The sequence below is a fragment of the Odocoileus virginianus genome, chromosome 7 (assembly GCF_023699985.2).
Source record: "Odocoileus virginianus isolate 20LAN1187 ecotype Illinois chromosome 7, Ovbor_1.2, whole genome shotgun sequence".
NCBI classification, from domain to species: Eukaryota; Metazoa; Chordata; class Mammalia; order Artiodactyla; family Cervidae; genus Odocoileus; species Odocoileus virginianus.
In genome coordinates this window covers 52,347,818-52,362,891 of record NC_069680.1, presented here as the reverse complement: position 1 = coordinate 52,362,891, position 15,074 = coordinate 52,347,818, and the positions used below count along the sequence as shown (strand labels likewise).

The 15,074-nt window shown below is 36.2% G+C and overlaps 1 protein-coding gene across 1 annotated transcript in view; it reads left to right on the top strand.

The window, feature by feature from the left end:
- The window catches only part of RTKN2 (rhotekin 2), a 109,325-nt gene that overhangs the window by 84,669 nt on the left and 9,582 nt on the right, over nt 1-15,074 (top strand). Inside the window, exons 10-11 of the mRNA XM_020897787.2 lie at nt 9,590-9,755; nt 14,508-14,615. Of these exons, the coding sequence (XP_020753446.2) occupies nt 9,590-9,755; nt 14,508-14,615 (274 nt within the window). The remainder of the gene's footprint in view (nt 1-9,589; nt 9,756-14,507; nt 14,616-15,074) is intronic.

The window sequence follows — 15,074 nt, the reverse complement described above, 5'->3', positions numbered from 1 at the left end:
TGGATGAATTGCAAACTGGAATCAAGATTGCCAGGAGAAATATCAACAACCTCAGATATGCAGATGATACCACTCTAATCGCAGAAAGAGAAAAGGACTTAAAAAGTCTCTTGATGAGGGTGAGTGAAAGAGAAGAGTGAAAAAGCTGACTTGAACCTCAGCATTCATAAAACTGAAATCATGGCATCCGGTCCCATCATTTCATGGCAAATAGATGGGGAAAAAGTGGAAAGTGACAGATTTTATTTTCTTGGGCTTCAGAATCACTGTGGACAGTGACTGCAATCATGAAATTAAAAGATGCTTGCTCCTTAGGAAAAAAGCTATGACAAACCTAGACAGCTTTTTATAACACAGAGACATCACTTTGACGACAAAGGTCTGTGTAGTTAAAGCGATGGTTTTTCCACATGTACGGATGTGGGAGTTGGACTATAAAGAAAGCTGAGCACTGAAGAATTGAGACTTTTGAACTGTGGTGTTGGAGAAGACCCTTGAGAGTGCCTTGGACAGCAAGAAGATCAAACCATTCAATCCTAAAGGAAATCAACCATAAGTATTCATTAGAAGGACTGATGCTGAAGCTCCAATACTTTGGCTTTCTGATGCAAAGAGTAGACTCATTGGAAAAGACCCCGTTGCCGGGAAAGATTGAAGGCAAAAGGAGAAGGGGGCGACAGAGGATGAGGTGGTTGGATGACATCACCAACTCAATGAATATGAGTTTGAGCAAACTCTGGGAGATAATGAAGGACAAACGAAGGCCAGTGTGCTGCAGTCCGTGGGGTCACAAAGAATCAGATATGACTTAGTGACTAAACAACAACAACAGTTGGTTGGTTGGTAAGAATATATGTCACTATTTTTATCAAGAGATGTGTAATACTGTCTGGGTCTTCCAGTCATGTTAATGTCTGTTGATGAACATTATATAAATTCTTTATTTCATTAGGGATTCCAAACTGGTGCTATTTTTAACATTCTTTCTTCATTTATTTGCTGGCATATCTCAACTTTATCAGCTATTAGATTGAAGGACAATTCTTAAAGTAAAGCCAGGATAAATGCTTGTATTTTTACATTTATATACTTCATTGTTGTTTAGTCGGTGAGTCGTGTCTGACTCTGCATCATACCCATGGACTGCAGGATACCAGTCTTCTCTATCCTTCACCATATCCCAGAGCTTGCTCAAACTCATGTTCTTTGAGTTGGTGATGCCATCCAACCATTTCATCCTCTATCGTCCACTTCTCCCCCTGCCTTCAATCTTTCCCAGCATCAGGGTCTTTTCTAATGAGTAGACTGTATCAGGTGACTACAATTGGAGCTTCAGCATCAGTCCTTCCAATGAATATTCAGGGTTGATTTCCTTTAGGGTTGACTGGGTTGATCTCCTTGCTGTCCAGGGACTCTAAAGAGTCTTCTCCAACAGTTAATACATTAGTTACCAAAACTATGAGGTGGTTCCCCAGCATCCTTCAGAGGTTATCAATGAGTTAGTTTTTAAATATCATACAAATTTGTGGATTTAAAGACTTTCCATGCATCAAACCATTTCTGTAGTGATTCTTCTTGATGTTCAGTTTCCCTCTAATTGGCTACTGGAAGTGTCTTCAAGTTTACTCTTGAGTCTTTTTTGATACAACCTTAGTAATCTTTGATTTCTGGTAGGAAAGATGTTTTAGGCTTATCCTATTTCTTGAGCCAGGCTGGAAGTGAACCATTTCTCTAAAGAACTCTGATTCCATTTAGTAGGAAGGAGTATTTAAAAATCATAATCTGAGTATAGAGTGTCACATACTCAAAAGTAAGATAAGTTGTAAATCTATTTCTGATATGGTATTTTTCCATTACCACAGAAATGGAGAAGTTAAAGTACAGTTTTAACTCAAAATAATGAAACTTTCCTTTGACTTAAGAGTTAATTGTGTTTAAAAAAATTGACTTCTCGGATTGTATGTTTATTATTTTAAAGCCTCTCAAATCAGCTAAAAGTTTTGGAATTAGCAAAAGCAAAACAAGAAACTGACCTTGGAGAGAACACTTATCTCAGAACATGTTTCCTCATCTATAAAGACTGACTATGGATTTTCTCTAGGATCTGAGTCTTTCAGTATCAAACTTTTAATCGCTATCTGAAAGATTCTTTTGTTATTCATTTATTCATCAAATATTTTTCAATCAGTTAGTGAGTACAAGGCAATATTTTAATTACTGTAAATAATGGGGGCAAGAATATCCACGTTGCTTGCCTTCATACCCTGCTGAGAGGAGATACTCACTGCATATATACATTGTGCGAGCCCATAGTGATAACAATCTTAAAATGCACCATGTATTTTCTAATTCCTTCCGTGTTGGGAAGTGAAGTTCTGAGCACTATTACTGATACTTTTTCCACAGTCAAAAACTGATTGCATGAACTTTCTGACATTATCAGAAACTTTTAAATCACTTTTTCTTTGATATGTACTTTCTTGGTTGAAAAAAGTTTCTCATTAGTTAAATTATTTTGGATGATAACATATTGAAGTTAATTCAGATGATATTTTCTGTTTCATTTGTACCTTTAAAAATCCTCTCGTGTAATAAAGATTTAATGGTACTTATGGCTATCAGAGTTAATGGAGTGCTCAGTATTTCTATGTTGTACTGTTTTCTTGTAGAAGGATATAAATGATCAAGTTGTCAGATTTTCTACATAGCTATTTTTGTTAGAAATGGTATATTAGTATTATTAAAAATTCTGCCTACTCATCTATAAAAATCTCATTTAAAAATTAAATCCATTTTACATCTGTATATTAGGTTGGTGCAAATTTAATTGCGGTTTTGCACTGTTGAACTTTGTCATTTGATATTGGAATACATTCTTAAATAAATGTGGTTAGGTTATACATCATTTTAATGTGCACTTCTTGCTTTATATCTTTTTACCAATGACATTACTTGTTGTTTATTTTATGTTTATTTTAGATTATAGAAATGGTGTTAAACAAAAAGCAAATTCTAGTGATTTTTTTTTTTTTTTTTTATGGTTGAGTTCAAAATGGATCAGAAAGCAGCACAGACAGCTCGCAACCTCAACAAAATGCATTTGGCCCAGGAACTGCTAACAAACATACAGTGTAGGGGTAGGTCAAGAAGTTTTGCAAAGGAGACGAGAGCTTTGAAGATGAGGAACACAGTGGCTGGCCATCTGAAGTAACAACCACCAGTTGAGAGGATCATCAAAGCTGATCCTCTTCAACGCACATGAGATGTTGCTGAAGAACTCAGTATCAGCCATTCTATGGTCATTTGACATTTAAAGCAGATTGGAAAGGTGAAAAAGCTTGATAAGTGGGTGGTGCCTCATGAGCTAACCGCAAATCAAAAAAAACCCCGTCATTTTAAAGTTTCAGCTTCTCTTATTCTATGCAGCAACAATGAACCATTTCTCAACTGGATTATGACATGTGACAAAAAGTGGATTTTATGTGACAACTGGCAACAGCTGACTCAGTGACTGGACCAAGAAGAGGCTCCAAAGCACTTTCCAAAGCCAAACTTGGACCCCAAAAAGGATCACGGTCACTGGTGGTCTGCTGCCGGTTTGATCCAGTACAGCTTTCTGAATCCTAGTGAAACCATTACATCTGAGAAGTATGCTCAGCAAATTAATGAGATGGACCAAAAATTGCAATGCCTGCAGCTGGCGCTGGTCAACAGGAGGGTCCCACTTCTTCTCCATGACAGCGCCTGACCTCACGTCACACAACCAGTGCTTCAAGTGGAATGAATTGGGCTATGAAGTTTTGTCTCATCTGCCATATTCAACCTGACCGCTTGGCAGCAGATTACCACTTCTTCAAGTGTCTTGATAGCTTTTTGCAGGGAAAACACTTCCACAACCAGTAGGAGGCAGGAAATTCTTTCCAAGAGTTCACTGAATTGTAGAGCATGAATTTTTACTCTGTAGGAATAAACAAACTTATTTCTCATTGGCAAAAATGTGTTATTGTAATGGTTCCTATTTTGTTTAATAAAGATGTGTTTAAGCCTAGTTATAATGATTTTCAGTTCACGGTCCAAAACCACAATTACTTTTGTACCAACCTAATACAAAAGATAGTCAGAATTTGTATTAAAATCGATTTGAATGGAGGGAATCACAGTTTCAGCAACAATAGGAAATAAGAATAGTTTGCATTTTATCATTCAGGTTTGTTTTTAAATATTAACAGCAATAGAGAGTTGTCACCCCAGCCCTCCATATCTGCATCAGCTTTTATTTAGTTTGAAAGGAATATATCAAAGATTATTTTGAAAGTTAAGTCATTCTCTGCTAATGATAATAAGGTTTATATTTGAAAAGGTTGATTACATGTATTTGAAGGCACCAAAGATGCCATTTAGGGCAGCATTATTGAATACTGTATAAGTAATTACTTAATGAAGTTAACTCATGAAGTTTATTCCAAGGCATAAGAGTGTAAAAAGATCCTATTATGATAAAATTACAATACTGGCCATAAATATTAACAATCCTCTGAAGATACTCACATTCCTACTTTTTAAAAAAATGACAGGATAGACTGTCTCTAAGTTACCAATCCTTATGTTTTACTATACTTGAAAAGTTCAAAGCTTTTAACTACTTCATGGGGTTCTCAAGGCAAGAATACTGAAATGGTTTGCCATTCCCTTCTCCAGTGGACCATGTTTTATCAGAACTCTCCACCATGACCCATCCATTTTGGGTGGCCCTACAGGGCATGGCTCATAGTTTCATTGAGTTAGACAAGGCTGTGGTCCATGTGATCAGTTTGATTAGTTTTCTGTGATTGTGGTTTTCATTCTATCTGCCCTCTGATCCCATCGCTTCATGGCAAATAGATGGAAAAACAGTGGAAACAATGGCAGACACTATTTTGGGGGGCTCCAAAAACACTGCAGATGGTAACTGCAGCCATGAAATTAAAAGATGCTTACTCCTTGGGAGAAAAGTTATGACTAACCTAGATAGCATATTAAAAAGCAGAGATGTTACTTTGCCAGCAAAGGTCTGTCTAGTCAACGCTATGGTTTTTCCAGTAGTCATGTATGTATGTGAGAGTTGGACTATAAAAGAAAGCTGAGCACTGAAGAATTGATGCTTTTGGACAGTGGTGCTGGAGAAGACTCTTGAGAGTTCCTTGGATTGCACGGAGATCCAACCAGTCAATCCTAAAGGAAATCAGTCCTGAATATTCATTGGAAGGACTGAGCTGAAGTTGAAACTGCAATACTTTGGCCACCTGATGTGAAGAGCTGACTCATTTGAAAAGACCCTGATGCTGGGAAAGATTGAGGGCAGGAGGAGAAGGGGATGACAGAGGATGAGATGGCTGGATGGCATCACTGACTCGATGGACATGAGTTTGAGTAAATTCCAGGAGTTGGTGATGGACAGGGAGGCCTGGTGTGCTGCAGTCCATGGGGTTGCAAAGAGTCGGACATGACTGAGCAACTGAACTGAATTGAACTGCCCTCTGATGGATAAGGATAAGAGGCTTATGGAAGCTTCCTGATGGGAGAGACTGACTGAGGGAGAAAGTCTTGTTCTGATGGGTGGGGCCATGCTCAGTAAATCTTTAATCCAATTTTCTGTTGTTGGGCAGGGCTGTGTTCCCTCCCAGTTGTTTAACCTGAGGCCAAACTATGGTGGAGGTAATGAAGGTAATGGTGACCCACTATTCAAAAGGTCCCAGGTACTCACTGCTGCACTCAGTGCCCCCGACCCTGCAGCAGGCCACTGTCGACCCACGCCTCTGCCTGAGACTCCTGGACACTCACAGGCAAGTCTGGGTCAGTCTCTTGTGGGGTCACTGCTCCTTTCTCTTGGTCCCGATGCATACAAGGTTCTGTTTCTGCCTTCCAAGAGTCTGTTTCCCCAGTCCTGTGTTAAGTTCTGGCAGCTCTATGGTGGGGTTAATGGTGACCTTCTCCAAGAGGGCTTATGCCATATGCAGGTCTGCTGTACCCAGAGCCCCTACCCCTGCGGCAGGCACTTTGCAGGAGACACTCAAAACACAGTTCTGGCTCAGTCTCTGTGGGGTCTGTGTGTCCTGGTGCTCACAAAGTTTGTTTGAGCCCTCTGAGCATCTCTGGTGGATAAGGGGTTTGATTCTAAACACGATTTCGCCCCTCCTGTCGTCTTTCTGGGGCTTCTCCTTTGCCCTTGGACATGGGGTATCTTTTTTGGTGGGATCCAACATTCTCCAGTCGAAAGTTGTTCAGCAAGGGGTTGTAGGTTTGGAGTTCTCACAGGAGAAGATGAGCACACGTCCTTCTACTCACCATTTGCCAGTTCAGTTTTCATTCCAATCTCAGAGAAAGGCAATGCCAAAGAATGTTCAAACTACTGCACAGTGGCACTCATCTCACACACTAACAAAGTAATGATCAAAATTCTCCAAGCCAGGCTTCAACAGTACATGAACCATGAACTTCCAGATGTCCAGGCTGGATTTAGAAAAGGAAGAGGAACCAGAGATCAAATTGCCAACATCCATTGGATCATTGAAAAAGTGAGGGAGTTCCAGAAAAACATCTGCTTTATTGACTACACCAAAGCCTTTGACTGTGTGGATCATAACAAACTGTGAAAAATTCTTCAAGAGATGGGAATACCAGACCACCTGACCTGCCTCTTAAGAAATCTGTATGCAGGTCAAGAAGCAACAGTTAGAACTGGACATGGAGCAACAGACTGGTCCCAAATTGGGAAAGGAGTACATCAAGGCTGTATATTGTCACCATGCTTATTTAACTTATATGCAGGGTACATCATACGAAATGCTGGGCTGGATGAAGCACAAGCTGGAATCAAGATTGCTGGGAGAAATATCAATAACCTCAGATATGCAGATAGTGCCACCCTTATGACTGAAAGCAAAGAAGAACTAAAGAGCCTCTTGTTGAAAGTGAATGAGGAGAGTGAAAAAGTTGGCTTTAAACTCAACATTCAGAAAACTAGGATCATGACATCTGGTCCCATCACTTCATAGCAAATAGATGGGGAAACGACAGAAACAGTGAGAGACTTTATTTTCTTGGACTCCAAAATCACTGCAGATAGTGACTACAGCCATAAATTAAAAGATGCTTGCTCCTTGGAAGAAAAGCTATGACCAAACTAGACAGCATATTAAAAAGCAAAGACATTGCTTTGTCAACAAAGGTCTCTGTAGTCAAAGCTATGGTTTTTCCAGTAGTCATGTATGGATGTGAGAGTTGGACTGTAAGGAAAGCTGAGCACCAAAGAATTGATGCTTTTGAACTGTGGTGTTGGAGAAGACTCTTGAGAGTCCCCTGGGCTGCAAGGAGATCCAATCAGTCAATCCTAGAGGAAATCAGGCCTGAATATTCATTGGAAGGACTGATGCTGAAGCTGAAACTGCAATACTTCGGCCACCTGATGTGAAGAAGTGACTCATTGAAAAAAACCCTGATGCTGGGAAAGATTGAAGGCAGGAAGAGAAGGGGATAACAGAGGATGATTGGTTGGATGGCATCATTGACTCGATCAGCATGAGTTTGAGTAAGCTCTGGGAGTTGGTGATACACAGGGAACCCTGGTATGCTGCAATCCATAGGGTTGCAAAGAGTCAGACATGACTGAGCGACTGAACTGAACTCCTTTATATGGCATACATTTTTTCTCGTGATTTTTAAATAGGAGTTCCTTCAGAAAAGAATTTATGTCGTCTGTATGGTGTTTGCCTGCTCATATTTACCTGTTTGTCAGGGAATGGATAGCTTTTCTTTCAAACTCTTTGCTACTTCTAAAATGTCCACATAGGACATCATTAAATGTATATATCGGTTTTGGTGTGTGACTCTACACACAGATTCTCTTCATTCTATATTCAGTGTAAAGTGAATAATTTCTTCCCACTCTGAATCAGCCTTTGTAACTGCCAGCCAAGTGTTCTGCATTCATTACAGTAGGCTTAACCATCAGCTCTAGAACTGCTCTACTTAGCACAGTTGCCACTAGCCATTTGTGGCTGTTAGGCACTTAAGATGTGGCCAGTCCAAGTTGAGATATATTGTAACTATAAAATACAGACTGGAATTTTTTGAGACTTTAGTGTGAGTAAAACAATGTAAAATATCTCAACATTTTTAGTCAATTACATGTTAAAATATTTTCAATATCTGGGTTGCAAAATTATATTATTTTAAAATAATATATTAATTATTACATAATTATTTTCACTAGTTTCATTTTACCTTTTTTAAATTTGGTTACTGGGAAATCTTAAGTTACTTATGGAGCACACAACATATTTCTAGTGAACAGCATTGCGCTAGAAAAATGTAAGTGTCAGTCATTATCCAGGAAGCCAGATCACTATCTTTGCTTAATAGGTCTATTTCAGACTTCTTTTCCATGGTTCCTTGGAAACTGCTTGTAGTTGCTAGCTTATCACGTGACATAGCAATGCATATATGTGACTTGGGAGTAGTCTCTTCTGCCCATAAACACAAGACGGATCACACAGTGTCATACCTACTACCACTCAGAAAAAAGGGACTTTCCTTTTTCCTAGATTGGGACTTCCCTGGTGGCACAGTGAATAAGAATCTGACTGCCAAGGCAGGAAGCATGGATTCCATCCCTGATCTGGGAAGAATCCACATGCCATGGAACAACTGAGCCCGTGCTCGAAGGCCCTAGAGCTGCCTCTCCTGAAGGCTGTTTGCCTAGAGCCTGTGCTCCCCCATGTGAGAAGCCACCTCAATGAGAAGCCCATGCACCACAATGTACAGTTAACACACACCCCCCCCCCCCCCCGCCACTTGCTGCACCTAGAGAAAAGCCCACGTCCAGTACAAAGACCCAACACAGCCAAAAGTAAATACTGAAAAAAATTTAAGGAAAAGGTTTAGACTATCAGCATGTTTGAAGCTGTTGCCTTTGTTATAAAGTGGTGCATTCATCATTTTAAAAAAATAATTTTTTACCGTTTTCAAATTTATATTACTTTATGGATCTTTAGCTATGAGCTTGGTAAATGAATGTTACATATGAAATAAATGTTAATGATGAAAGCCAAACTTTACTACATTATGTAAATGTTATGTTATGATTTTACTGCTTTAACTGATAACACTGTATTCTATGAGTGAATATTAGAATAAGAAACATACTTTACTTATTATTTTATTACTGTTGGAAATACAGTTAACTCATTACAGTTATAACATGCTTACTTGTTTTATTACAAATTTTAAGATGTCTATAAAAGACAGCAAACTCCTACTTAAACTGAGAAATCTACAGAGGTTATGTTTTAATCTCATGTAATTTAATATTGGTGCTACATGTAGTATACTTTGAGATATTACTCAGTATTTTTAATGTATTTTTTAAAAACTTTCTTGATTTGAACTTGAATATTGAAAATTCTCAAAATTGCATATTTTAAATTTCAACTGATCAGCAATAAGATTGTACTTGCATCTGGTATAAACATGGTAGCTATGCAATAAAACATTTATTTGATCATTATAGAAATAGTCTCTTGTTAAACACCAATTTTGTCTTAATTTTTAGGAAACCAGAATTCGGGCAGTGGATAAGGATAAAACGAAAAGAATTCATAATTTCTCTGTCATCAACCCTGTTGCTGGACAGGCTGTAACTCATATATTTTCAGCTGACAATAGAGAAGATCTTCAGAAGTGGATGGAAGCCTTCTGGCAGCATTTCTTTGATCTTAGTAAGCTGACATTTGGATTCTCTAGTAGTATATTCTTGTAGCATGAAAGGATGTACATAGCAAACTAAATATTAAAATTACAATTGTATAGTTTGTATTAAGAATTTATATGCTCTTGAATAAAATGGTAGTGTATCATCAATGCATTGATGCTTTTTTCTGTCAATTTTTCCCCAGTGCATGACTGATAATACCTGTGAATTCCTAGTATCATTGCCTGTTACTTTTAAGTTCTGGTCCCTAAAACAAGTAAACCACATTTTCTCAGAATATTAGGTTGAATGGCTTAAGGCAATCTCTCCGATCAAAAGGATAATAAGCTACATGAGTAAAAAAAGCTTCTCTAGGATAGTGATAATCATAAAATATTGAAATGTTCAGAAGGAGATTCATTTTTAGGTAGACTTCTGTTAACTCCTGATTCATTATATCATTTTGGACATCATCCAAAGAGATTTTTTTTTAAACAGCACATATAGTTTTTCAGTTTCAATAATACAGTTCAATGACATGGATTATAAAAACAATGTGATAGTAATGTAGCAGAGTTATAGTATGTAAATATATGAGGTTCTAATATTCTCAATTTAAGGAAGAATTTTATCAACAAAAATATTGAAACTGTATATTGAAAATATAGACTATTGATAATGGCTGTTTCTAAGCAAACTAAGCCTATTATTAGATTCAACCAGTATTTTATGTCTTTAGGATACTTTTCTATAGAATTGCGAAGTAAAACCATTTTTAAACAATAGGAACTTATTTCTGCAGCTCTTAGAGATAATCCTAGAGTTATTTTAGGATCTAGGATTAGATCCTAATCCTAGACATTTTAGAACTCTCTAAAATAGTTAATATCTGCAGTCCTCAGATTAATTTTTATAAGCATACTCTGATCCATGGCTTGGCCAGTTATTACAGTGATGGTTGGGGAGGGGTCAGAAAAGGGAAATAAATTTATTGATTAGCTTCCAAATACCATATGGCTTCATTTATTTTTTATAACAACCCAGTGAAGTAGAAATTATTTCTCTCTGCTTTTAAGATGAGAAAATTAAAGCCTGAATAGGTTTCAGGTTTATTGCAGGGAATCGGAGGACTCCCTCCAGGGCTTTCTTGGATTCTTCAGAACTTGTTTTCCTTAAGTATTGTCTGTTGGCCCTCAGTAGATGTTTAAATGGTCTTCCCTGATGGCTCAGATGGTAAAGAATCTGCCTGTAATACAGGAAACCTGGGTTTGATCCCTGGGTTGGGAAAATCCCCTGGAGAAGGGAATGGCAACTCACTCCAACATTCTTGCCTGGAGAATTCCATAGACAGAGGGTGGTCTACGGTCCACGGGGCTGCAAAGGGTTGGACACGACTGAGCAACTAACACTAGTAGATGTTTAAATATTTGTTTCACATTTACCTGCATGTACTGCATTTCTTTATTTTAAAATTTCAGCTGATCTTAGGTATGTAACTTAAAAGACAACAACTTCCTCTCATTTGCTGATTATAGCTAAAATTTTAACTGCTTTCCTAACTGCTCTTGATTTAGAGAGTCTGTCTTATAGAAGACTGTGTTACTTTTAGAAATGATTCTGGCATTTTAAGGGCTTCCCCAGTGGCTCAGCATTAGAGAATCTGCCTTCAGTGCAGGTGCTGCAGGAGACATGGGTTTGATCCCTGGATTGGGACAATCCCCTGGAGGAGGACAGGGCTACCCACTCCAGTATTCTTGTGGGCTACAGCCCCTAGGATCAGAAAGAGGCAGACATGACCAAAGCAACTTAGTATGCACACACACACACTGGCATTTTAAAATATTTGTGTAGACAAAAACAAGAAAAAGGAGTAAAAATGTGAGAATAGTATAGTCTAGATATCAAACACTGTTAGATGATTTCATGTTTTCACTCCTCAAATTATGTAAAATAATTTATTATGCTAAAAGAGGCAGTTTGTGGGGTAAGAATCTCATGACATTGAGGAGAAATGAATTGGGAGATTGGTATCGACACTGTTGATACTACAGATAAAACAGATAACTAATGAGAACCTATTGTATAGCACAAGGAATTCTACTCAGTTGCTCCTAGGAAGTTGTTCCTTCCTAAATGGAAAGGAAATAAAAAAAGAGGGAATATGTGTATATGTAGAGCTGATTCACTTTGCTGTACAGTAGAAACCAACACAACATTGTAAAGCAAATATACTCCAATAAAAATTAAAGAATCTCATAACATTTTTGTACTGTCAAAGTAATTAAGTGATGATGACTAGGTTCTCAGGTCTGGCTACTTCTTTAGTATTTAATGCTTTGGAGATAAAATCTGCCAGTCTAATTTTTTAAGTATAAATAGTATTACATTTGCTGTTTAGAATTCATTGTGTAAGATATGAAGATCAGAAGCAAGAAATGGAAGTGCATATATTATCCCAAAGAGTGACTTGTGCTTAGAATTTTTACTCTCCTAGTAATAAGTGTAGCCTCTTGTAATATTCAGTGAAATATGATGTATGCAACAAAATAGAAGATAGATATCTAGGGTAGAATAAAGGAAGAGTAATTTAATACTTAGAACATATTTCAATTACTTGACTTAGCTTGAGAGTAGAAAACCATGAGGGTGAGAAAACTGGAAATCATGAGAAAACACTAATGGAGCTTGGTGTGTTTAACCTGTGGAAGGACAGCTTGAGGAGTGGAGGCTGGGAGGCAGGGGGGAGTTAATAGCTAATTTTTAATATCTGAGTGCTAACATGTAAAAGACGAATGACACCTGTTTTAGGTGATCAAATAGGTTACTGCTTGGAATAGTGAGTGCAAGATTTTTTTCAAATATTTAATAATATATACTAAGTTAAATAAGCAGCTTAACATAATAGATTATTTTGAATGGGAGCATTATAATAGTATATGTGGTGGAAACATCTTCAATATACAGATTTTCTGTGAGCAAAATGTACCCATTAAATATCTCATACTGGGCCTTTATTGTTAGCATATTCGTACTACATAAACCTATGCTTGCTAATTTATTTACTGGTAAAGTGTTTAATTGTAATGTCTTGATCAGTGAACATGCCACATTTATATCTCTGACTTGTGTAACACATGGGATAATATGACTTTATATTGCAGTTTTCAACATACTTAGTATTCTGCTATCAGTTTAACAATGAAAAACTTTCAACTATCAATATTGAGACAATGCTGTACTATGTTATTTGTCTAAGATTTGACAGAGAATTGTTTGCTGGTTTAAAGTGTTTCATTACTTTTCCATTAGATAAGGCCATTTTTTTCCTGTCCCCCAAAAGAAAAGGCTGGCACTTCTATATTTATCTAAAAAAGGAAGTAGAAAGGAGGAATCAATTATCAAATCTTAGATCCTACTAGATTTAAATTCTACAGAGCAACCTTTCAAGGTTTAAACTCAAGATTTTATTCCATTTATATATTGCTATATGAGATATTTTGAAATTTTTTACCATATTTTATACTTAGCATTGTAACAAAACGTACTGAAAGGGTTTTTTTTAATATTAACTGTTTAAAGTGATGGATTTAAAGTAAATATATATATCAACCATATTAACATGACATAAATTAGACATAAAATAACAAAAATAAATACTTTGAGTAAACATGAAGTATCTTTAATTTTTAAGCCATGGGGAAATAAGTTGGATGTTGAATGTAGAGGTTGAGAATATAATAAAAAGAAATACATATCATAAATCAGTATAAAAAGGCACGTGTATATTACATTTACTTTTCTGCTAATGTAAGTTAGCATGTAAGAATGGTAAACCTCAGCGTACAAGTCCACAATAAAGATAGAAATGCTAAATATTTTTTATATCCACTCAGGAGGAATAAATCTGAGAATTTAATTTTGAGGTGAACATAGTAAAACATAATTACAAGAAAAATTAATATGGTCCACACTTTTCAATTTGAATAATTAAAACAACTTATTCAAGAGTATTTTTATTATTGAGTATTATTTTGAATGCCTAATGTCTTTATTTAAAGTGTCCTTCCTAAAATAAATTCAGTTCAGTTCAGTCATGTCCGACTCTGTGACCCCATGGACTGCAGCACGCCAGGCTTCCCTGTCCATCACCAACTCCTGGAGCCTACTCAAACTCAAGTCCATCACATCCAGTTAGAATTTTGAGTGATCTGTCTTTATAGTAACAGGTTTTTATGTACCTGAAATAAAATGAAAATACATCATTTTTCTAGTTTTCCTGATTTTTAGGAGGGCATGATTATCATCTTAAAAGAATTTTTTGTAAGCAATTCTTATTCTTAATTAAAGTTTTAAAAATTAAAGTCATTTTCTGAGAAATACTACTTATATTTTTTTCTGCTTCCTTCCAGGTAACTATATTTCAGTTAATCTTTACTTTTCAACTGTTTTGAATGTTTTTATATAATATTTAAAATAAGAGAACTTACACAAACTTTTACCATAAACATTTTATTTATTGACCATTTAGAGAAGTAATATAGTATTTAGTAGCCTACAGAGCTTAGCTTAATATCTGTTCATAGAGATTTATATTTAAAATAGAGTACATTTGTGCCTAGACTTAGAAATAATGGGTAGAGCTAGGTTTTTATAGCTTATTTAAGATAATACTTCATGAATTCACTTATTTTTTCAAAGCAAAAAAACGTGTTGATAATCTGTTAAAATTAAATATATATTTCACATTTGTTTTAAACTAGCCTACCTTTTTCTTCCTTAGGCCAATGGAAGCATTGTTGTGAGGAACTTATGAAAATTGAGATTATGTCACCACGGAAACCACCTTTGTTCTTGACAAAAGAGGCAACCTCAGTCTACCATGATATGAGTAAGTGGGGTTTGTCTTTTCTAAGCTTCAGGGTAACAAAAACGACATTGTCCTTATACAAGCAGCTTATTCTATTGACATTAAAATGCTAAAATTTTCAAGCCACAGTCAAAAATGAATGAAAAAAGACTATGATTATAGACTAAGAAACTCATGTTTAAAAGATGAATTAATACAAAATTAATGAATACACAGTTTTCATAGTTTGAATGCTTAAGATCAAACAAAAATGTTAAGACTTCAAAATGAATAAGGGTACACTGAAAATAAATATTAGCTGAGTAGCTGATGAAAATTGTGAAGATATAAACCTTGACGTTTTAAAATATAATTATGTTCAGTAATTTTTTCCATATTTTATTAAATTTGTTTTAAAGTAGTATTGATAAATGAATATTAATAAATGGAAGCTTTCCTCTCAGGCAAAAAAATTGGTTAAATTTAATACTTTGGAAAATT